This window comes from Colias philodice, chromosome 25 (genome assembly GCF_061535455.1).
Source record: "Colias philodice isolate Cphi_HAF_F1 chromosome 25, ilColPhil1 Martin Lab GWU primary, whole genome shotgun sequence".
Lineage (NCBI taxonomy): Eukaryota > Metazoa > Arthropoda > Insecta > Lepidoptera > Pieridae > Colias > Colias philodice.
This window is the reverse complement of record NC_143110.1, coordinates 6508313-6532406: the sequence shown is the minus strand read 5'-3', so window position 1 is coordinate 6532406 and position 24094 is coordinate 6508313. Positions and strand designations below refer to the sequence as shown.

Sequence of the window (24094 nt, the reverse complement as noted above, 5' to 3'; positions counted from 1 at the left end):
ATTTTTACCAGGCCAGTATCACCATGAAAAAAAACTAAACCAAGATATGAATATCAGTAATTAGTACCTACGCTTGTTTCGCAAGTGATATGAATGAAACAATAGGTCTAATTAATTGCTTGTCATTGCCGTCTATAAGACCTAATAAATGTGTTGAATCAAACATGCGGTATATTGACTTGCATATCGATTTATTTGGTGTAAAAATATATGATAAATAAAATACGATAGTTTTTTGGATATGGGAATAGGAGGAACAACTCTTTTAATTCGATAAATATGTAACTATAAAAATTATAATAACTTAACTTTCTTAACCCCTCACGCGTCCTACTATAAAATACTGATTTAGTTACGAGCAAATAATGTACGTAGGACACGTGAAGCTTTAAATGTATTTTTAAGGTAAGTGTTAACATTTAACAGTAATATAAAGTTAGTCTCTGACAATATTTCTTCAATGTTAATTCCTAGAATTATCTCGCTATACCCAATTTCAAGATCGCAAATCTTCGCGTGATTAGGTAATATTAAAACATTACAAATATAAACATAAGATATACAATGTGTATCTAATACGATTTACGTCGCTCTACTAACTATTATTTCACCATTATTCAATGATTCTGAAAGCTAAACGTGGTTCCAATATATAAAATTGTATCTTATTTTTCGTAGATACCAAACCGTTTCCATATAAATTTACTCAGTACCGTTCTCGACATGATACATTTACCTCAGTTAGGTATACCATCCCGTTCCCACGTAAACTATCCACAACACTCATACTCAATTGTGTTCTAGCTAACAGATTTGTGACACGAATCCCAAACCCCTATAGCAGGGTTACACGTGCATGTAAGCTTCAATTAGTGTCCGATGTTTTGAAGTTTTTGAACTTTTATTGCCACGAAACGTATCATCTATCGATATATGTGCAAAACTAGTAGATTAAAACTCGCCTGTATAGGGAATGTTCGGTCGAAAGGATTAGTGAATATAAATGACTACAGCACTATTGAAATTGTAAATTATCCTTTACTAGCTGCGCTCCGCGATTTCACCCGCGTCGCTCCGTTCCTGTTGGTCTTAGCGTAATGATATAATAGCCTATAGCCTTCCTCGATAATTAATGGGCTAACACTGAAATAATTTTTCAAATTAGACCAGTAGTTCCCGAGATTAGCGCGTTCAAACAAACAAACAAACAAACTCTTCAGCTTTATAATATTAGTATAGATATGTAAAAGTTTATAGTATGGATGCTTGTTGCTACTCTACGTTTGTATGATTATTTTACAGAGATAGGCAACTTTTATCCGGGTGCCATGAGAATAATAATATTATTAGTATAGAAACAAAAAAGAAACATCAAGTTGATAAACAACGAAATAGACTATTATAATACAGATACGAATTATGACTATAGTTTAGTCAGTATACAAAATCATTATGTTCTAACAATGAATGAAAAACCATTTCATATTTACGTCCAAGAAAAGCGATACTATAATTTCATTTGAAAAGCCATTGCGACTTGAATTCAAGGAAATATTACTTTCCATTCCGCCATCAACCTGGCGTTTGATTAAAGATACCTCATTTACTCTAAATAGCCAATAAACGATCATATTTCCCAATATCCGAAGTTATTTTAATTTCCGCGACATCTTGTTATGTCTTTACGACGCCTGTTACAGTCATAAGAGTTTTATGATACTATTTGGAGAGCTTCATTTTTACCTGACTACGACGAACTCAGGAGAGATACATAGGAATATATTATTGCACGCCTCATAAGCGAAGCGTTGAGATGTTGCACGCCTCATAAGCGAAGCGTTGAGATGGGTACTACTGTCACTTCGCGCAAAACATCTGATTTTTCAAACTTAAAATGTCTTTATGTATCATACATTGCACTTGTAAGATAATACATTACACTATTTTTAACATTCATGATATTTTTGATGTCATTTTTGTTATTTAAACTAGTTAAAAAACAGTTTAAAAAAGTTCTGTCTTGGACGTCCGTGTGTCTGTATGTGCGGATCCTTTTTCTTGTTAACACGATAGCGACCGAAATACTTTACTAATCGAGTCTTTTTTTTTCTCTTACGCTTGAGTATGCTCAGGAATAGAACCCTTTCATTTTTCAGGGTCTGATTCGATGTGGTTTAATTGTTATTAAATAAACAAAAATAATAATTAATAAATAATTATTAAAAAAAATTATGAGGCGTGCACTTTTGGATTTTCCAAATTATTCATTGAATGCTCTGAATGCAAGTATAAATGTTTATCCGTTCATTGCAGGATAATTTCAACAATTTATTTGTGTTTGAGTGAGTAAAGTCCCGTGGGGTAAAGGGCAGATGCATTATATGCATACATCTGTTTTACTGATCGATTTTCTTAAGGGGAAAAATAGCCTTCTGTAGGTAATAAATAATATAATAATAAATTTAGAATTTATTTTTCAAGACACAGGTACAGCATTCTGTCTGTGTCCTGCCAGACTGAGACATTTTTTTTCTTCGTCTCCACTGGAAATCGATCCCAGAACCCATCGGTTCTACGCTCACGCGTCAACCACTGTACCAAGGAGGCGGTGTGTTTCAGTAATCATAATTAAACAAATGCGGTATCATAAGAAGCGGCGATGGCTTCGTTCTAAATTTAAAATGACGAATTTTTCGTAGTTAGCTTTTAACTTTTGAGACGTTTTTCATTTAATTATACGCTGTGGTTGTCAACCCTTAAATTAACTAATAATACATAATGTAAACTTTGAAGTGCAGCTAAATAAATGTTTAGAAATTTTAATTATTGTGTTGCGCCGGATTCGAGACGAGAATAACAATTAAAACATGTACAGATAAATAGATAATACATAATTACAGATACATTCACGAAAAATAAAATAATTCATAAAAGTTTCAGTTAACGTACATAATATTGTTTGGTAAAGAATTGAACAGAATAATCGATTTGTAAAAAATCAAACGCGGTCTAGCTAAGCCACTATAGAGAAGCACCTACACTTTCTAACTGAATTTATTATCATCCCGTGCAATAAAATCCATCTATCGGCTGTCCTTCCTCAATAATACTGATACTGGGCAGTTTTTTACAATGAAAGTACAACAATAATATAAAAACTATTAATTTAATTTTGATAAAAGTTTGGTTGAATTTTGATAAAAAGTTCAGTAAGTATAAAAAATATAGTAAGTTTAATAAAAAACATCACGAGAGGGATGTTTTTCAAATTAATACATATCATTGCAATTTGCATTTAAATTAAATTTAGTAAATATCATTTATACTTACTTACGAAAGTTCTAGAAAAGGAACCAAACATTTATCTCCCTAAAAATTACGAACTATAAATCCAAAAAATAGTTGTACTAAAGTTCATTTCTAAAATACTTTCACTAACAATGAAACTTATCAACAGACTTTTAAATACTTAACCGCGAGTTAACCGCAGAGTTCGCAGACCTCCGCTAGTTTACTTCAAACAATAACTCGACTCTTTAGAATATTTTTTTTTTTTTTTTTTTTTTTTTATAGCATTGGAAGGCAAACGAGCAGACGCAATGGCCGATGTTGATGGCAAAGTGCGTCGCCCATAGACGTCCATAACATACGTTATGGGTGTTGCCTACCATAGAGGGGAATGGGATGGGATAAAAACGGTCTTAAGGAGAAAGGTGGAGCTAACCGTGAATTAGGTAGCGGTGTGCTTTTGGCCTTTAAGAAACACATATGCTTTTTTCTTGAAATAACTCAAGTCGTAGTTCCTCGGAAAGACAGTCGATGGCAGATTATTCCAGATCTTACATGTCCGTGGAAGAAAGCTACGGTTGAAACGCACCGTTGTGCTGCGCCAACCATCCAGGTGGTGGTGGTTGCAGTTTCTTTAACTTTATTTCGGTAAAAAAAAACACTTAAAGATGAATAATTCATCTTACAATTATTGTACTTACACTGTATGTCTATATGTGTTATATGAATTATTATTATGGTTTAACCACGGTTTAACAATGAAATGTAGAAACTTTAAACTTACGCATTAAATTCTTGTAATTAATATCAATAATTACCTTATTTGTCTTGATCCGGTTTGTAGTAGGTAACTAATAAAATTTAACTTACTAATTATTGCACCGATATTAAACAAATTTTAAATAACATGATTTATAAAGCTAATTTTAAAATTGCATTTAAAAAACGAACGCGCCAAAACTAATTTCTTTTTTTTTTCGATGCACAGAAAAAAAATTATAATCTATGACTTACCTAAACATAGAACTATAGACCGACCGGTGTGAATAAACTTTGAGTGGCGTAGGCGTGCATCTGCAAGCAGATAGGACAGACGACTGAAATGAAGGACCTAGCGGAACAAGGATGAGGGAACCGCTTTCAGGGTGTTTCTGGGGCCCTGGTAAAGTGGAGGGGCCCTAGTTTTAACTAGATGAAGATATTTGTGAGATGTTTAATTTTAATACAGTACGTTTTAGATGTTTTCAGGACATAATTATTGAGGTATAATTTATCATTTTAGAATTTCGATAAGTGGATAACATATTTTAAGTAGGTAATCGTTGAATTATAATATTCGTTGAATTCTTAATTATCGGATATAATTACGATTTATATTGCAAATAACTTTAATTAACATCCACTACTTCTCAACTATTACTGTGCCCAGTAAAAAAAAAACAAGCATACGCATTATTTATCTGTGGCTCTTTTCGAGCCAAGTCCGTCCCAGTCCAAAACCCGTAAGCTTCACCCGACCTTGTACCTTGGCGCGCTATTTTGTTTTTGCATTTCCCGCGCAATTTCTCGTATTTTAAAATTGTTCGAATTCAGTTTTTTGTTGTGACTGTGATATTGCGTTTTCGATGGCTTCTGATGAAGTATATTTTAATTACTGAGAGCTTTACTACGTTGCTAAATAATGAAATCGACGTAGAAAATATTTAGAAGTAAGTCTGATTTTTATTATTATCTGCTATAAATATACCAATAGAAAAATAATACGAATATAAGTACATAATAGAATATCATCATAGATTGTAAATTACTAGGTAAGTATACTAAAATAGATCTACAGGCAAATTAGTTCTTATTTTAATTTTAATATTTGTTAATAATAAAAAGAAAAAGTAACAATCACCACAAGGAGAAGGCATTAGAATTTACAAATATAAAAAGATGTAAGTAGTTATGTTGTAAAAAATTAATCTCATATCCCGACGTAACCTCATATCACAATCTACCCTTAAGATGTCAACTCATGCGGGAACTTCGCCCTTCGCCTTGACATTGTAGTTTCGGCTAACCATCGCGTAATTTTCAATAGATTCCTAATATTTTTATTAAGTAGTGTTAAATATATGTATAACACAAAGCTACTCTACCTGACTTTCTACCGACCTCTACCTCTTACTCAATTTATTATCTAATGTTTGAAAATATTCTTCAATTACAGAAAAATATTTATCCTTTCATGATTTGCCCCGCCATGATTTCGTTCAAGCAATCTCTAGCTGTAATTTCAGAAAACATTCTTCTTCACGAAGTTACATTTTTCTTAGGACAATGACTTTTTGTTAACAATTTACAAAGCATTTTGATGTTTTCTCTGTATTTCTCGTATAATATATTTAGCTCGAAGTAAAATGAATTATAGTGCCTTTTTTCAAGTCGGTACATCAAATACAGATAAAACGCAATAAACTTAACGATTTATTCAGTTGATATTATATTATTTATATCATCGATGTTGTTTATTCTATTGTTATGTATTACTCTTCAATTATTTTGCCTTCATTTCTATTATTCGTAAATCTTTATTTCTCGATGAAAAAGTGATAAAAAAGTCATATAAATATGATAAATACGTACCTATCTAATAACTAATCAATAGTACTTATTTACTACTTATAATATTAAATATATGTATTTTACGTAAAATACTTTCTTTAGAACGCCGTGCTTAAGTATCACAGATTAAAATATATAGTAAGAAAACGATATAGTCTGTGGTAAAACAGCTTACAGAAAATTGGTATGATTAAAATTCCGCTGAACGGCCGTAGCCTGTAATTAATTCATTAATTCTTGCGATTCCATAGTATTTTAATTAGAATCGTATTATCTTAATTGAGAGAGATTTGTCATGTTCTATAATGGGTTTTCATGGGCTTGGTAGCATTAATAAAAGGTTTAGTACTTCATTCAGATAGTAATGCATACAACTCTATAATCTCTTTAAAAATTTATATTGCACTTCGATAAAAACAATAAATATGTTTTTTTCACTCAGAACAAATCAATTACCCATTCATAATTGAATTTGAATATACTGCGTTTTTTCTTTACAGAATCAATCATCCTTCCAAATCTTTTCTTTGTATTCTATTTAATCATGTTATCTTTCGTACTTGCGTATCTAATTTCATTAGCATTTTAAAAAGAATCTTTCAAAATCAAGTCCCAAAAAAATATCGATACTCTAAATCAATCTACCAGGATCTCATAGATTGTAAGGAGATAGGTCCTTCGTTTACAGGTGCTCATTAAACGGCTCTTGTCACGCCTTCCTCGCCACCCGCTATGGGAATTCATTTTATAAGGCTCGTGGTACACTTACGACTTGCAGTGTAAACTTTGCTAAATCTTTTATGATGATTATCCATCGGCTAAGTAAATATTATAGTCCCATGTCAGGTATTTAAACAACAATTCAATAGCTTCGCATTAGAAAAAGAAGAGATCATTGGACTAAGTAAAAGGTAAACTTTAAAAATTATTTATTTGATAAATGACCAGTGGATAACTTATAAAACATAGAAAATATCTTCAATATGTTTGAAATTTTGTTTAGTCTTTTCATTCTTGATTTTTCAACCAAGAAACTAGAAAACTTCAAATCTTAAAGTTTTCTGTTGTTTTATAAAAAATTAGCTGCTTTCTGATGTGTTTGTTCATTTTAGCCCAATAGTGGCATACGTTTTCAAGCCATCAAATACTATAAGTATTTATTTACATAATGTGTGATATAAAAAATAACAATATTAAAAATGCCATCTCTCCTAGTGCATCTCCATCCCGACATCCCCATTAGGAGGCGGGGCGTTTGCGGATATTTCAATTATCCGCCTTATGAAATAGTTGTCTCGGTAGATGTCGATTTCGCGGATACCCACAATATTGCCGCGCGATCGCCGATCGGAATGTACGCTTTTCTTTTGCGTCATGGTCGGAGCGATTCATTAGACTTGATTATTATAGAGGTACAGAATATTAAAAAAATGTGGGCAGTTCGAATATTCGTCTAGACAAGAATTATGCTCTGCATATTGTTTTGGGCAAAAAGTACGCACAGCAAAATTAACGAATTGATATATTATGTACATATTAAATTTAGGTATAGCGCTTTTGCATAGGTTTATCACAAATGGTTGAAGTATTAAATAGCCTCATGGCTCATTTTGATTAATATGAAGCATGTTTTTGTTACTAGGGTACTTAAACATTCAACATTCCAAAGCTTTTTTTTTTTAAATTCATTTACAATTTAATAAATTTTATTTTATTTGATCCGGACTCTCATCTTTTATTTAATATTCCGTATTTATTTACAAACAGTATATGTACAAAACAAACATTAAATTCAATATTCATTCGTAAAACGTCTTTTCTTCACAAAACTTTTTTTCAAAATAAAAGGAAAAAAAAGTCTCTACGCCTATAACCATACTCCAACCCTGAGTGCTCCACTCCCATAGTAGGAACGCTAAGAATGGCCGATATAAGATCGTTTTTAAATTCATCCCACCTCACCCGCACAAGACGAAGTTATTGGATTTTTATTTACCTGTTCAACTCTGCAGAGTTTATTGTCTATTATCCCGGTTCCGATTTTGAAAGCGATATTATGAAATGAATTATTAAAATCGTATTGTAATAAAATATTGGAAATTTCTCAGAGGATAAATTGTTTGTTAAATTTAACCCCCCATTTAACCCCTAACTAAAATGAAGGATAATTTGATGTAATAGCTTAAGCTAACTGAAAATTTGTCTATTGATAATTTATGGGACAAGAGACTGAAGTCAGGAAAAGGTGCCGAATTTTGCAAAAATCTAAACTAAAAACATCGTGGCAATCTCTATCCCCCATATCACATACTAGCTGCGCTACGCGGTTACACCCGCGTGGCTCGGCTCAGCTGTTCGTCTTAGCGTGATGATATTATTATAATAATTATAGCCTATAGTTATTATACCCCGTTTATTGAGCTATCTAACACCGAAAGAATTTTTCAAAACAGCTAGTAGTTCCTATTATGCATTAGCGCGTTCAAACAAACAAACAAACTCTACAACTTTATAATTTTAGTATACATTAAACTTACTCTATCTTCTACAAGAAAAAAGTGTTAACACTTAACTCTACATTTTTCTTCAACTACTTACCTAGCCATACATTCTAATATAAGGATGTATGGATGTATGGATGTATGGATGTTTGTTACTCTTTCACGTAAAAACTACTGAACCGATTACAATGAAATTTTGCACACATATAGAGGGTAACTTGGATTAACACATAGGATAGTTTTTATCCCGGAAATCCCACGGGAACGGGAACTATGCGGGTTTTCCTTTGCAAACGCGGGCGAAGCCGCGGGCGGAAATCTATAGTCTCTACAATACTTATAATTCTCCTAAATAAAACATACATGATATCTAAGTACACTAAGAAAGTGTTCTCAACACAGACATGTATATTTAATACATGTCCGTGGTTCTCAAGGTATCTATATCAACAGGTTGATAGCAATTAAGCCCTCATCTAGATGTAATCTGCCTCCCCTGAACTAATTAGTCGCCGACATTAAAGTTATCAACACAGGATAATCACAACTACTGTATTTCATGCACCTTTAAATTACTTCTAAAAATCTTTTGCACTAATAATAAATAATTATTATATAGGTAGTATATAGGTTTTTGCGGTATCTTTTAATTTTGAAGTGGGATCGGCTTTTGATACTGAGATCGTTAATAATATTATAGCACCCTGTAATCAAACACTAAAACCTATTTTAAAACGAAATGTCACCTCCACAGAGTCTATAATGTGTCTAAATGGTGTTTTTAATGCTCTAATATGATATAATATGACGTTGTTTAACATTCAATAATCACAGCTATTTATTTACAAATACTTTTGATAGAATTAAATTTGTAAGTAACGAATATTCATTCAGGGTTCAGTTTTAATCTTAGTATTGTAGACACGTCTTAATTCTTATTAAATAAAATATAATATTAAATAAAAACTAACTAGATATTTTGTTGAAAAGTTAGACACCAGTTTGGTACGGTTTTTGTTTGTAAATAGAGTACCTATGTAATTAAATTTATTTAATAATAAAAATGTTGTAACCCTCCTAAAAACTGAGAGATCTTTATGTTGAAGGTCTTTTCTTGAATCTTTTTATTAAAAAAAAATAAAGTATTATAACAGGTTAGATATTGGGCGGGAAGTTAAACATTATGTTACTCTACAATATGAAACGTCTCATGAAATAAAACTTATTCAAGAAATTTCCAATATTTTCAGTACAAAAATGGGTGACAAAGGGAAATGTACGTTCGGCACGAGAATGCCTATTGACATCCACATGCTCAATGAAATCATATACCGAGAAGTGAAAAATTTTAGGAATTATAAAATTTACAGACCGAATTTTGGGTGTACGTATACATTTAGTACTAAAATTCTATAGTACCTACTGCAGTACATCAAAATGTGTTTAGATATTTTCAAGAATGAGAAACATCCATCATGTAAATCTTAATAATAGTAAATGCATAAAATCTGTATATTATAGATTTTCCTTCACCTAGTTTTAACTAAGCTATTGAAGTAAATAATTCGAACGAAATAAATAGTTCAACTAAACTCTGTGGAAGTTTAGATTTATTATATTACTAGCTTATCGCCCGCGGTTTCGCCCGCTTTGTCTAAAACCTAATAAATTATATAAAACCTTCCTCTTGAATCACTCTATCTATTAAAAAAAACCGCATCAAAATCCGTTGCGTAGTTTTAAAGATTTAAGCATAGGTACATAGGGGCATAGGGACATAGGGTCACAGAAAGCGACTTTGTTTTATACTATGTAGTGATTAGAAGCTTATTAACAAGGTTGGTGTACCTAAGCTTTCTGATGCAAGCTTTAAGCCAATTCTTTACAACAAAAGAACCTAAGACCTTTCAATTCAAATTAAAACAATCAAATCAAATAATTCATAACATAAAATAGCCATATTAATAACAAAATATTTTTTTCCTGCACAGCAATTCCCGTGGCTACAAAGTTCTACGCAGCCCATGACCAGCTGAAAGCGGAATCAAAGGAACAAACGGAAAAAGTTGATAATTATCATCACAATGTAGCTCAGACACGATCTATGGGACCACATAGCAAGTATCCATCGCCTGCTACTGAGAACCAAGTGTAAGACTCTCAAATGAATTTGATATTTTTGGTTTTAGGGCATTCAAATGCTTTATAAATATAAATTTATATATATAAAGAATATAAAAAAAGCGTGAAAGGATGCGGGTTGGAGTCCCGCCTCGTGATCGAATTATTTATAAAGAATTATAAATTTATATATATGTACTCTCAAATTTCAATTGAAAAAATATGTGAAAACTGAAATATACAGGGTGTAATCGTTACAAATGTATGGGAGTGTTTAATGTAACATTTTTGGATATTTCTCGTTATATTTTAAAAAAAGTTATCATTATAGCTAACTATTTTACTCATTAGGTTAAGTACTTTCGATATCAATTTAAAGTTTTTTGCTATCTGCATTATGGTCCGGGAGCCAGCAGCAGATTTTATGACCAAGTTCCTCTCAAGCGGTAATTAGTAAAATGCATCAAAGTATAGTATTATGAAGCCTCGTGAACGTCAGCTGGAGCTCGGTTGGGGGGAAGAGCGGTTGTAGCCTCCCGTATCAGCTGACGGTTTTTCCACCAAGATACAGCCAGCTGACTTATATATTTATCCACAGTTACATATAAGCTATCATCAGGTAAATTTTTGTTTGAGAGGAAATAACGGAAAATAAATTTTTCTTTAAATTTAACTTTCATGTTCGAGACACCAGCTGACGTATAATACACCATGTTGTAACCAGCTGACTATTTTTTTTCGTTGAGATATTGGGTTAGCTACAATTTGACAAATTTTTAGCTGAGAGGAAATGAATGAATGAATGTATTTTTTTTCCTATGTGCGTGGGAGGCTACAACCGCTCACCCCCCCAACCGAGCGCCAGCTGACGTTCACGAGGCTTTATAATACTATACTCTCATGCGTCTGACGAATTATCTCTTGAGAGGAAATAGTTAACCAAATTTGCACCTGGCTCCCTAACACGGAATAATCGACTGTGTTTACACCCGGTATGACGCACCGGGGTTTTATCGCTACTATAACAAAATGAAATCGAATCGCCCGCGTTTCAATCGGACGCATTTGCTTAAGTAACTATATATTTCTAAAGTTTCTAGTGATAAATTTTCAATTTTTCATGATAGGTACTTGAAATGAGGCAACGTTTGAACTTGAACTTTGTTACGTTCAGGCTATAATTATATTATTATTTTCTGCTGTTCAGGAAAAGATAGCACGTGCCGTCTGAAATTTCCATCAATATGTACCTACTGCAAATAATTGTATAGTATGTATATAATATAATTAAGGAGAAATTTATTTCATATTGGCTTGACGATCTATTTTGAAAGCGGATATTTTCATTTTAGATACGGCTGGTACTTCAAGCCTTTAATTCCTATGGACAGAAACGACCGTCGATTCTACAACCCCAAGAAAGAAAGCACTCACACCAAAATTGAAATTATTATACTTATGTCTAACCCTAAAAGTAAATCTTAACAAGTCCTGATTTTTGAAAGCCTATCATTATGAGATGAAACTTCAAAATAAAACACGTTAATTATCTATGTTATTTTATTAAATAAAAAATTAATTTTCATTATTCCTCGTCATCATTCCATGTCTTAGTGGAAAATTGATTCCATCCTCTAGATGCTTTATTTTTGAAATCACTTTTTTCCAAAGGACGCAAGTGGGCAGCTGCTACTCTATCTCTGTAACAACATAAAATGAAAATTATATCTCTAAATAAATATCAAATGTTGGAAGTTTTTTTAGTTCAAGTAGAATTACATTGTAAGCAACAATGCACAAATGAGTAAAACTTTTATTGCATTCTGCTCAACGATTAGGACGATTAGGTACCTAATATTGTAGATACCTACTTTACTTTGACGCTGGCCAGATGGTTCCTGGTAGTAGTTGTCACATAAAATATTTAGTTCTTATATACATAGGTTCTACTATACCGATGTTTTCCTTCTAGTCGAGATTGCAACAGAAGCAATATGCCTAAGCATGTTGGATACATTATACTAACTTCTACCGTTCTATCACAGTATTACCATTATGGTAATACTGTGGTTCTATACTCTATTTTAGACACTATAATAAGAAGTAACTTACGCAAACTCCTCATAGCTCTTCGCAGTATGTATGGCGTCACATTTGACATCGTTGACGCGCGTATACTTCCGATCCTCCTCCATGCTTTGACGGAGCTGCCCTTCCATTGCAGCTATATCCTCTTTGTTTAGTGGTTTATCCATTTTACCGTATTTAAAATGATGTTTGGAAAAATAACTGGTTAGTTTTTAAGAAATAGATTATTTTTACGTGTATAAATAGATTTTTATCACTATATTCAAGCACTATAACACTGGGTAGGTAGTTGTTTTCAATAAAATAATATATTGATTGCAAACAAAATTGACGTTGCTATGGCAACCTATGAAAAGCTCAATACTTCATTACAAATTCCAAGAATCAATTTCAATAGAAATATTATGTATGTCAACTTGTCGGTTTTCTTAAATTATAATGAAATTTTATTGTATAGAAATATAAATTTAACCATGCTTTTTTACAGCTTCTTCTCAGACTTAACCTTTTCTTTAGAAAAAAAGTGATGAATCTTTTTTAAAACGAAAAAGAATAGGTACCACAGACCACTAATTCAACTCAACATAAGTAATAAAATCCTTCAGCGAAACGTATCCACAACGTAGGTATCGGCTTTACTCCTCAGCAGGAGGGAGCTTGGTTTTTCATAGCTAAAATTGCATTGCGCCTATAAGAAAATTCCTATCCCGTCCGATCTTTCCGTCATCTCGATTGTTTGTCCTCTTGTGTTCATGAAAAATCCAGCAAAATTGTTCCGAGCTATCGAAACAATTTTACTTGATTGTTCATGAATTTATCTCTACAAAACAGAGAGATGTTAACTAGTGCTAATAGGTACCTACGCGTTATATCCATGTGTGTGTTTGTAGATGTATTTGTGTGTGGCAAAATAGATAAAATTATGTACCTACAATTCAAATTTCAATCCTATTATTTTAATGGAATGTCTTATTTTTTAAATAATGTACCTACTTAGAGGTCTTAGAGACATTTAGTTTAATGCGAATAATTCTATTTAAGTACGAGTTTTTTTTTGTATATTAATACTAAAGTACGGCTGTATTTATCACCTGTGTCTGTTACAAATCAATAATACTACTTCCTTGTCAATCTATTAAAGCTAGGAAGACGCTCAAAGGGAACTCACGAGGGAGTCATTACTTCTCTCAATGTAATAATCAAAAGGTTTTTTTATTTCCGCTCGCCAATTACGCTTATTAGCAATGTTGAACAAATAGTGTTTCATGTTTGTAAACATTAGAGTACCTATTACATGACTAGTTGAAATATATCGCTCTCTGAAATTGTGGTGGTAGGAGTCTGAGAAATAAAAATTTGTAAGTAATTGTAAAAAAAAATCTTGCCTGTATTTTGCATTTTTACAGTATTAGGGCGCTTGTGCACTACAAGGAATTTTACTGTCCGGCATTCCGATTTTTTACGGTCCGGTGTGGCATGAAAAAACCGATGAATTGCTTGTGCACCTGTCCGTCTTTACTCGGATCAGTGCGGTACAGTTCAAGGAAGTTTGGCGGTATTATGCTATCATAAATGATTGTTTTTGCATTTTAAAAGAAACGAGTAAAAAATATAGAAGGTGAAATATTATATTATGTACTTCGTTATAATAAAAAGTAAAGTTCCGTAAGAGATTTAAAATGCGTGTTTCACTTATTTATTTTAATCGGTGACGAGGAGCTAAAGCTATTCCCACTTGAACTTTAACTTACCAACACTTACTTAGATAATAATTATAGGTCAATGCTTGGTCAATGTATATAAAATAACAATACCGACTTCACAAATCTCATTGCCAACTAAAAGAAAGTAAAACAAGAGCTTGCTTTCAATTGGCATATGCAGTAAAAACAGTAAAATCCAAGCAAGTGGGCATTCGAAAACAATTATACCTACAGCGACTCGTAGACACAAAAAACCATCCGGAATAGGGAAAAGTAAAATGTCGGACAGTAAAATTACGTATAGTGCACAAGCTAGTATATAGATTAATGGCGTGCCATACCGGACCGTAAAAAATCGGAATGCCGGACCGTAAAATTCCTTGTAGTGGACAAACGCCCTTAGTCGTTCAATTAAACGCCTCTTATTTTAGACAATAAACAGGCACAGCTTAACAGAAGATTTTATACAATGTATATTTATGTGGCAAAAGAAAACAAAACTTGAACCAATCAACTTACCTATACAAAAAGGGTGCCGCTTCAGTCAAGTTTCCGATTTGAAAAGAACGTATGTACAACAAACACGCTTGGACGAATAAATAGCACTATGCTAACATGTATGTATTTATTAAAGTACCAAACTAATATAATTTTAATAGTTTTTTAAATCTTACATTACAATTCTTCTAAAACATCATAAAATGTTAACATTTTTAATGATTTTAAATCCTATCTATCAATTATGCAAAAATCGTTTCTGAATATTTTCTTCGTGATGCTACCAATAATTTCTTCATATCAATATTACCCATTCAGTGTAAACAACTTAATTAATACCAGATACATATCTGTAAATCGGATAATTGTTTTCTCATCAGATCGTAAGTGGTAGGTAGTTCAGATCCATTGAATCCTCTTGAAGCAGAGCTCTTTATACGTAGTCGTGTAATCTGTCATCTTTTACCTTGACCTTAGGTATCTACCTATGGCTGGTTTCATTTCGATCTTTTGAAATAGATTCCAATTAGCTTCTTTCCAATGGGTTCTAGTACTTAAGAATGCTGACGATAGGTACCTACCTACTACCTACGTACAATTTTACTGAACTTGATCAAACAAAAAGATAGAATTTAGTTGAGTAGTTATAGAAGAAGAAATTTTAGTTCTTGGTAATTTTTAATGTATTATCTGATCTAATAGAATTTTGGCTTATCGGATGATAAATAGTAAAAATATTAGTAAAAATTGTAACGATACATTGAGTCAAGATACCTAAGTGTATATTTTCCGCCTCATAAAATAATTCTTTAAAAATAAGTACGTACATAAAATAACCTCATTACCTAACCTATAAATTACCACCAGATATACCATTATTTGCCTTGATGTTCGTATGCTGTTCGGGATATGCAGAATACGAGTTGTTTCGCGGATTCGATGCTACAAGTTCCACATTGGTAACTAGTACAGATACAATCAATATTTTTAATTCCGCAGATGAAGGAACTACAACAAAGAAACATGAGGTTAGTCATAGAATAAAGAAATAAAAATAGTAAAAAAAAGCGATTTAAATTTAGTAACTACTAGCACAGATAATATTATAATACGTAACTACGAATTATATTATCTGTGCTAGTACCTAAGTAGGTATAAAATGCTTTAGCAAATAATATAATATTTAACATGTATTTACATAAAATAAATATTGAATAGTTTCAATTAATGCATTCATCTTGTTGTATTTCAGGAAACGAAACAAAAATCAATAACCAAACGATTGCGTGAAACGAAATCTATACTATCCACAACAACAAACAAAATCTCTGTGAAAAATAAAACGAAATTCAAATGTCCTGAAGAAGAATCGCCCAAAAACATTGGGCCTTATGAAGTTCCAACGCAACGAGACTTGGTCATGTTAACCAAAAATATTCTACTAAAATTATATTACAGTTATAATCAGCAGTCGTTACAACTTCTTAAAGATATTAAAGAGGTAAGATTCAAATTTTCCCGCGTTACCATAAAGCAAAATTTTAATTTATTTTTAAAGGTTAAAATTAATTGAAGATTGTATGTATTTTTAGTGTCAATTTTTTTGTATTTAATAATATAATATAGGTAGTAGGTATAAGTAGATTTACCCACAGAATTATGTGTGCAATTTTAAATATTTGAACAGCTTGAGTGTTCTATTCATTGGTTCTATTCAATCTTCTTATATTTAATTCTTTTTTTAATTGTGTACCATATTGTGTGTACCTCAATTCTACTTCTAAAAATTGCATATAAACTATGAACTCAGAACTAAATAGATCTTTGTTCTATTTTTAAGGCAACCAAAGCGGCATTGTCCCTCAAGAATAAATGCAACTTCAACAAACAATTGTACACGCAATGCGTAAAAGACGTTAGTAAACAATGTGAAAGGTACACCAAGGACACTTTGATGAATTTAGAAGCTCAGAAACATGACGTCGTGATGCTTACTGAGGTAACAACGAATAAACCTAATTGTCTTCTTCGCATTAAAATATTCTATTTTTTAAAAAATGTATGCACAGAGCGCTCCTATTGCTTTTTTAATAAATGAATATTTTTATACTTTTATGTAGGTAAGTCGCAACATATAAATTGCACCGCGATCCCAAACAGGCGCGATAAAAATATAAGAAACATAATATTTAAAATCCATTTGAAAGATTCGTTAGTACATAGTATAATATTAAATTATACTAGTTCCGGCTTTATTTTGTTTCAGGATAGAATCTGCAGTTTATCAGATATGAAAAGTGATCCTTTACAGTTAATAAAATTTATTTCGGAGGAAAAATCATCATTACACTTTACATTGCCTGGTTTTTTAATTTTACTGCACAGTTGTAACATGCATTGTTCAAGGTGCGATTGGATTCTGTTATTATTTACTTTAATTTACTTGATATTTAAACTTTAAAAGTGTACACTTAAATTGCTGTTAATTTTAGATCGAATACTCGTTCATATGAGAGGAAGCCTATAAGACACATGACGGACCAAGATCTTGTTATAAGCCATTTGCTGACGAAAAAGAGTTATATTCAGCTCATAAATGATTCAAAGCACAAAGTCTAGCAAGAATTTAAATTGTTAATCTGAATGCGTTCAATGTGACAAATATCATTCCCACAGCGACCAATCGATCGAGCTTTCGCGTGTCTCGCATACCACCCACTAGATGGCGGCACTGTGTGTGAACTTTTGACATGTACTTGATAGAAACTTTGTTGAAACTTAACCAAAATATTTAAACTTTTAATTTAATTATGTATTGTGTTAATAGTTAGCAATAGTTATTAAGTGTATAATGGTTTAAATAGTTATCGTAATATATGTTGTTGTTTACTAGTTCCAGTAAATGTGCGATGTGTGATTATAGTTAACTATTCAAGGAATTTCAGCAAAAAAAGTAAGTTAAAACTTGTATTTCATTCATAAGTTTACTAATGTAGAAAAACAATCACATAAATAGATATAAATTATGTACAGATATGAACTTATTTAACAATTTGCGATTATAATATTCGTTTGATTAATCTAAATCGTGCGTCTAAACTTACTTTCTATTCTGGTAACAAGAGTGAAAACAATTAGTTATTACGAATTGAGCTCAAATGCTTTCATGTTCTAATTTATTAATGTAACCTTCATTTGAGATTCGAAACAAATTCCTACACCACATTAAGTAAAAGAACCTGATTTAAATGTGAGTCATATAACAAATATGTGGCTATCCTGTGCATTATAAACATCAGTACTTTATTACCAAAATAAGAACACTCCTTTATGTTACATCAGCTATAATTCGTTAACTTATTCGTTAACTTTTCTGGGAAAAGTAATAGATCAGATATTATATCCATAATAAATCTTAGAGTTCTTCAATTAACATACCTTCTAATGGTATGTTAGTCTGTACAATTTGATTATGACTTGACTGCAGCACCTGCATGGTCCAGCTCCATAAAATATTGCTTGTAAATTATTATACCTATCACTAGTATAGTTGACTCAAGTTTCTTCAGAGACAAAATGATAATTCATTTAATTACCCGCTACCTTAGATCATTACTTAATGATCTAAGCCATCTACACACTAACTAACATTCTCTATAATCATTGTTTGAGTTTAGAAAGATAGCACCAGCAATATCTATAATAAGTACCTAACTATAATTTTAGAATTGAAAGTTATGGGCCATTATCTATTTCTCTCTATAAAATTACCAATTATTGAACTATGAATAAAACATTTCTGAACATGTTGATGTAAATATTTTGGTGAGTGTCTATTTCTTATGCTGGCCATTTTTTTAACATATATATAAAAGTAATTTTTTTCACCATCAACTTGTAATGAATGAAGAAGTATATTAATTTTTTATACTTTTCAGAAGTTCAATTTGTTCTGATTACCTAATTAGTGTGTTAAGTAGCAAATTGACTTGTTGACAATATGTTCTCATTGTTTGTTTACAAAATATTTACTGTGAAGTCGCACAAGTTAAGCCTCGCAAAAATTACTAGTGGAAACTTTATCTATAAATTTGATGGTCAAGTAAAATCATCAAATTACAATCATCAACATGAAATCCCTAATTAATATTATAAATGCGAAAGTAACTCTGTCTGTTACGCTTTCCCGCTTAAACCTCTCAACCGATTTTGATGAAATTTGACACAGACAATCTTTAGACCCTGAGAAAGAACATAGGCTACCTTATCAAAACACCACGCGGGCGAAGCCGCGGGCGGAAACTAGTATTTAATATAAAAAAGATTAGAGTAAAAAATAACTCTTTTACTTGTGTAACATGGCTGGAATTACAATTTGATTGTATTTATTATCTTTTTTTTTGTATTATGGATAGATGAAACAACAGTAGGACATTTTTACTTATAAGTATACAACTAAAGTTGTAGCGTGGAGATGATACAACTTATATTATTTTTTTAAATACTAGATATTATGTATTTATTATTACAATATTATGGTTTATTTAAACTAAGTTATTCACACAAAATATACTTGTTGTATTGTTTGAATTGATTCATTTGGAAAACAACTATAAATTCTTTAGATGCTGATTAAAATTGATTATCGAGTACATAGACCAGGATAATAAATGTAGCAGTGTAATGCTTAATATTAGAATCTTTGACAAATTAAAGAAATATAGATACTAAATAAAACACAATAAAGTAGTATTTCATTAAAAAATTTAATAAAATTTACATGATTGAACACATTTATTTACAAGTCTTGTTCAGCTAACTATTTTTTACTTTTTTTCTTCTCTTTATGTGATTTCTTTGACTTTTTGGATTTCTTTTTCTTTTTCTTCTTTTTATGTGAACTACTGCTATCTGATGATGATGATGAACTTGATGATGTACTGGAGGATCTGAAAAATAAATTCACACTTAATATTATCTCTGTGTGTCTGTTACTCAATCAAGCCTTAACTACCGAACCAATTTGCATGAAATTTGGTATAGAGATATTTTGATACCCGAGAAATGACATAGGCTACTTTTTACCCCGGGAAATAGGATAGGTTTTATCCCGGAAATCCCACAGGAACGGGAACTAAGCGGGTTTTTCTTTGACTGCGCAGGCGAAGCTGCGGGTGGAAAGCTAGTATGTTATAAAGATTTTATGGTTTTAGGAATTACTTTTTTTTCAATTCTTTAAAAAAATCTCATTTATAAAGCACTAGCTTTCCGCCCGCGACTTCGCCCGCTTTTTCAAAGAAAAACCCACATAGTTCCCGTTCCCATGGGATTTCTGGGATAAAACTTATCCTAGGTGTTAATCCGAGTTACCCTCTATTTGTGTGCTTTTGATTGTAATCAGTTCAGTAGTATTTGTGTGAAAGAGTATCAAACATACATATCCTTATTAACTTTCACTTATATAATATTACTGGGATTAGTAGGACAATTAGTACAATAGGATAGGATAGTTTGAATGTTATTAAACTAAATATTAAATAGGAATTTGTGGTATAAATTAGTACCTAATAGGTTCCCATTTGGGTATGGAACCCTAAAAAACAGCAGAGAGAGCCAAATTAAAGTAGAAACTGAGTATTGCTGAAGGATATAGGTACTAATTGAAAAAGGTATTCAAACTTGAATAATTAAATCCATACCTTGATCTCTTTCTCTTCTTGCTTTTCTTCTTTTCTTTCGCCTTCTTGAACTTCTCTTCTAACTTCTGCCGCAGTTCTGCTTCTCGTAAAGTCTGTAGCGGTGTTGCATATTCTTGCTCACTGTCACTGCTTGTACTGCTCACGTCTAATACTATTTCCTTATTTGGATCTACCTGAAAGAAAACAAATGTTTGTTTATGTTTTATTAATTCATCAGATTGCATATGGTAGAAATCGCTGGAAGAAATCGCTATTTAGCGATAAGACCACCATTTGTTTTAATTTATAATTAGATTAAGTTCCTAGTTAAGTTTTGTCAGAGCAATAAAGTATGAATAAATAAATATGGTAGTTAAATAAAAATTCATCTACAGATATTGTCATGAGTATCACAGCTTTATGTCTTTAAACTACTGATAAAGATGTGTTATTTATGATTATTTATATTTAATTCATAACTTATGTGTTAATTGACAAAATATAAACAAAGTAAATGTATAATAATTTTCCTTCTAATGCATATTTACAAAGCATGCTTACTAAGAATATAAAAATTACATTTCACAATTTAATACTAAGAGGATAATTATTATACAAAGTTCTTAAATTCCAGTAAATATATTATTTTTAACGGATTCGAAAACTTACTTTTATAAAGTTTCGACACTGAAACGTAAGGTGTCCCGCATAACCGCACTTTTTACACGCCGCCCGTGAACTATCTTTTCCTATTTTACTAACTAGATCTGTGTAATTCGACATTTTTAATTAACTAACTAAGAAATTACTAGAAATTCATAACTTGTTTTCAAACAACAATCACAACTCGGCACAGCATTGAGCATTCCCTATACATTCATGATTCAGTTTACTTTGACAAATGACAGTTGAATTTGACGTGCAACGTCTTCAAGCGTTTTTCGGAGACGTCGCGTTCCTTTATACGCATTCAATTCGTTTATTATAATTTGTATAATATATGTATATTTATAAATTTATTATTTGAAATACCAAACACTTTATATAATTATAGTAATAGTTATTTGTAGAGCAATTAATTATGCTGTTTTCGGGAGGGAAAAATCTATTCTATACTTTCTACCGCTTATTTGTAAATCATACTAATATTAGGTTGATTGAATGCTCTAATATCAGGACTCAGGTTTAATATGAAAAAAAAAAAAATGAATAGTTCATTTATTGAGGAAGACTATTAAGCTACATTAATACGAAAATAACAGCTAGTATTTTGTTCATTTCAGCCATGCCCCACCTCTTGACAACGTAGTATGAGAAATGTAATAAAATGGCCGAGTTCCTGCCCCTTTGCGACGTGCTGTTCAACGTGATATCGCTAGCGGGCTACTTCTGTGACGTGGTGTTCGACCTCGTGATGGGGTACGCGCTGCTCGAACGCGGGTACAAGGGGACGTTCGCAGCCACTATATCGATAGTTATCACATCACTATTGATATCACAGGTAGTGTAGTGTAACATATGTTATTTATTTATATACATACTAATTTATTGGGCTTGGGGTTTATTATCGTATTGGGCTTCAAAAACAAACTGAAGTCCCATTTGCTCTGCTTGCAAAAAGGTTCTGAGGTCGGGGCTCCAAACACGTGACTCGGTACGGCTCTGGTGATAATTCTATTTGTTGTTTATTAATTACATATATGATGTATCGCGTATTGTATCTTCTTTTAGAATGTATTATTGTCTGTTATGTAATTCTTTATAAAATATATATATATATATATATATATATATATATATATATGTTTCCTATCTACTATATTATATTCCTATATATTATATTATTGCTTTTATTTTATTTATTATTTTACTATTTTTTTTCATAATATGTACACTGCCACTGTCAGGATGTCAATGTGGTGTCCACTGAAAATCAGTGGAGAATCTAAGTGTCTTGTCCTCAGATTCTCAAACCACTGAGTGGATATTATCCATTTTGTGCCGTTGTAACTAGTTATAAGTTAATTTTATTTTATTTCTTTTTTATGTATTAATGTGCATCGGTACAAATAAATGTATTTTCTTTCTTTCTTCTTTCTTTCTTCTTTCTCGATACTTATACATTTCAACATTTCTATGCTGAATGAAATTGGAAATGCCCCTCAAATAAACTGAACAATAAACACCTTTAACAGTTAGTTGCCAATCATTTCCAATCGAAGATATAAAGTAAACAGAAATAGATGCACCATAGATTTTAAGCATGTTAAAATGTGTTTAAATAATATAGCCTCAACAAGTATGAGCTCACAATATACTGTATTTTTCGCTACAACCACACGTCTATACTCTCATGATCCTACTTTGAATTTCAACCACATTTTGCCCAGTACCAAGCCTGTTGACAAGTAATACCTGTAAACTTAAAAAATAAAAATAATGTTCTTTCATAAGGTACTATCACTCCGTTGGTATCTCCATGTGTGGTGGGGTAGCGAGGGTCGTAAAGGTCGACCACCTTGGCTACCGATACTCTTACACTGCCTACAAATGGGTGTACTATGGAGATACGCTAGGCTACTTGTACCTGTCGAACTGCGGAGGGTTAAGCACCAAGTTCGTGATCTTTGTAAGTATAAGTTTTGTAAAAATGAAGTTTATTGATTTTATCGTGTTTTATTCGTGATTATAGCAATATCCGGCTCGAAGGACTAGAATGAATATTACGCAATACTTGAATGTTTATAACGTTGTACTTGTAGTAATACAAAACAAAATTATTATTAAATAGATAGATAAATCTTAGTCTAGAAGAAATAAGAACAAAAAATATTATTTTTGAAACATCCTAATTTGTCTTTCTAATAAATCTTTCACCAGATCAAGCATAAAATTTCTTTACTCGCATTTTCTCTTAAATACAACCTAAAAACAATGTTTACAATAATTTATTTGTTCAGGTATGTTGCGTCTCGTCCACGCCTTCTGCGAAGCGGCTCCAATGTTGCTCTTACAATTACACATTTTATTAAAAGAGGCACATTTGGAGATCAGTGAACTGGGTGTCCCCCCCGATCCTAATATCGACGAACCAGCTGGTAAGTGTGAAATGTTATCTATGGTAATTTACGAACGCCGCATTCCTTTGCGTTTTAAGTTAAAAATATCTTTTGAGTTCTGAATCTGTACAAGCACTTTTATAAATTTACTTCCGCAATAAGTAAAATTATTCCTTTTTATTATTTTCGAAAAAAAGGACAAAAATTTAATACGACCCCATATTTAATATGTATAAGATCAAATTAGACAAATAGTTTAACTGTTCCTCAAAATAGTACAGGTTTTGATCATTTATCTAATATGCCTACCCTTCTTATCCATAATCGTTTTTACAAAATTGTCTTATCTTTTATTCCTTGTATCTTTTTATTTGACCAGCAAACAAAGCGTTCGCGGAACTGAACGTGATATCGGCGTCGCTATCGCTGTTCTCCGTGTGCTGGGCGCTCGCCAGCTTCAGCAAGAACGTGCGGCTGCAGAACGTGCACCGCCTCGTGTTGACCTGGCTGGGGGTTATATTCCAGGTATTGTGGAACAGATAGACAGA

General features: G+C 31.8%; 6 protein-coding genes across 7 annotated transcripts in view; 3 read left to right on the top strand and 3 right to left on the bottom strand.

Annotated features, from left to right (window-relative positions):
• The window catches only part of LOC149477462 (sodium-dependent noradrenaline transporter-like), a 28357-nt gene extending 23989 nt beyond the window's left edge, over positions 1–4368 (bottom strand). Inside the window, exon 1 of the mRNA XM_089710499.1 lies at positions 4303–4368. The gene's annotated coding sequence lies outside the window, so the exon portion shown is untranslated. The remainder of the gene's footprint in view (positions 1–4302) is intronic.
• Positions 4369–9656: 5288 nt separating this feature from the next.
• On the top strand, positions 9657–12005 carry LOC149477461 (cilia- and flagella-associated protein 144-like). The gene is made up of 3 exons (XM_089710661.1): positions 9657–9783; positions 10391–10550; positions 11873–12005. Exons 1-3 carry the CDS (start codon positions 9657–9659, stop codon positions 12003–12005), a joined length of 420 nt encoding a protein of 139 aa, XP_089566787.1.
• Positions 12006–12105: 100 nt separating this feature from the next.
• Positions 12106–12775, bottom strand: LOC149477460 (dynein axonemal assembly factor 19). The gene is made up of 2 exons (XM_089710541.1): positions 12633–12775; positions 12106–12220 (listed from the first exon to the last, which is right to left on the bottom strand). Exons 1-2 carry the CDS (start codon positions 12773–12775, stop codon positions 12106–12108), a joined length of 258 nt encoding a protein of 85 aa, XP_089566667.1.
• Positions 12776–15696: 2921 nt separating this feature from the next.
• LOC149477459 (uncharacterized) lies at positions 15697–17440 on the top strand. Its single transcript, XM_089711049.1, has 5 exons — positions 15697–15837; positions 16062–16310; positions 16650–16808; positions 17076–17215; positions 17302–17440. Exons 1-5 carry the CDS (start codon positions 15697–15699, stop codon positions 17426–17428), a joined length of 816 nt encoding a protein of 271 aa, XP_089567175.1. The 3' UTR covers positions 17429–17440.
• Positions 17441–17564: 124 nt separating this feature from the next.
• LOC149477457 (uncharacterized) overlaps positions 17565–24094 on the top strand; it is a 31117-nt gene continuing 24587 nt past the window's right edge. Inside the window, exons 1-5 of one of the 2 annotated variants that reach the window (XM_089710951.1) lie at positions 17565–17762; positions 21771–21988; positions 22942–23116; positions 23448–23585; positions 23926–24071. In XM_089710951.1, coding sequence (XP_089567077.1) covers positions 21815–21988; positions 22942–23116; positions 23448–23585; positions 23926–24071 — 633 coding nt within the window. In that variant the 5' untranslated portion in view covers positions 17565–17762; positions 21771–21814. The remainder of the gene's footprint in view (positions 17763–21770; positions 21989–22941; positions 23117–23447; positions 23586–23925; positions 24072–24094) is intronic. The other variant, XM_089710950.1, reaches the window with a different exon arrangement.
• Positions 19557–21361, bottom strand: LOC149477458 (uncharacterized). Its single transcript, XM_089710844.1, has 3 exons — positions 21157–21361; positions 20509–20681; positions 19557–19758 (listed from the first exon to the last, which is right to left on the bottom strand). The coding sequence occupies exons 1-3, from the start codon at positions 21268–21270 to the stop codon at positions 19629–19631; spliced, it is 417 nt and encodes a 138-aa protein (XP_089566970.1). The 5' UTR covers positions 21271–21361; the 3' UTR covers positions 19557–19628.

Bases quoted from the DNA above. Each gene is read 5' to 3' on its own strand.
- LOC149477461 (XM_089710661.1), top strand. From the start codon at position 9,657: ATGGGTGACAAAGGGAAATGTACGTTCGGCACGAGAATGCCTATTGAC. The intron at 9,784-10,390 runs GTACGTATACAT...TTTCCTGCACAG, and splicing joins TTACAGACCGAATTTTGGGT to CAATTCCCGTGGCTACAAAG. The intron at 10,551-11,872 runs GTAAGACTCTCA...TTTTCATTTTAG, and splicing joins CCTGCTACTGAGAACCAAGT to ATACGGCTGGTACTTCAAGC.
- LOC149477460 (XM_089710541.1), bottom strand. From the start codon at position 12,775: ATGGATAAACCACTAAACAAAGAGGATATAGCTGCAATGGAAGGGCAG. The intron at 12,221-12,632 runs GTAAGTTACTTC...ATGTTGTTACAG, and splicing joins AAGAGCTATGAGGAGTTTGC to AGATAGAGTAGCAGCTGCCC.
- LOC149477459 (XM_089711049.1), top strand. From the start codon at position 15,697: ATGTTCGTATGCTGTTCGGGATATGCAGAATACGAGTTGTTTCGCGGA. The intron at 15,838-16,061 runs GTTAGTCATAGA...GTTGTATTTCAG, and splicing joins CTACAACAAAGAAACATGAG to GAAACGAAACAAAAATCAAT. The intron at 16,809-17,075 runs GTAACAACGAAT...ATTTTGTTTCAG, and splicing joins ACGTCGTGATGCTTACTGAG to GATAGAATCTGCAGTTTATC.
- LOC149477458 (XM_089710844.1), bottom strand. From the start codon at position 21,270: ATGTCGAATTACACAGATCTAGTTAGTAAAATAGGAAAAGATAGTTCA. The intron at 20,682-21,156 runs GTAAGTTTTCGA...GTTTTCTTTCAG, and splicing joins AGTGTCGAAACTTTATAAAA to GTAGATCCAAATAAGGAAAT. The intron at 19,759-20,508 runs GTATGGATTTAA...TTTATTTTTCAG, and splicing joins AAGAAGAGAAAGAGATCAAG to ATCCTCCAGTACATCATCAA.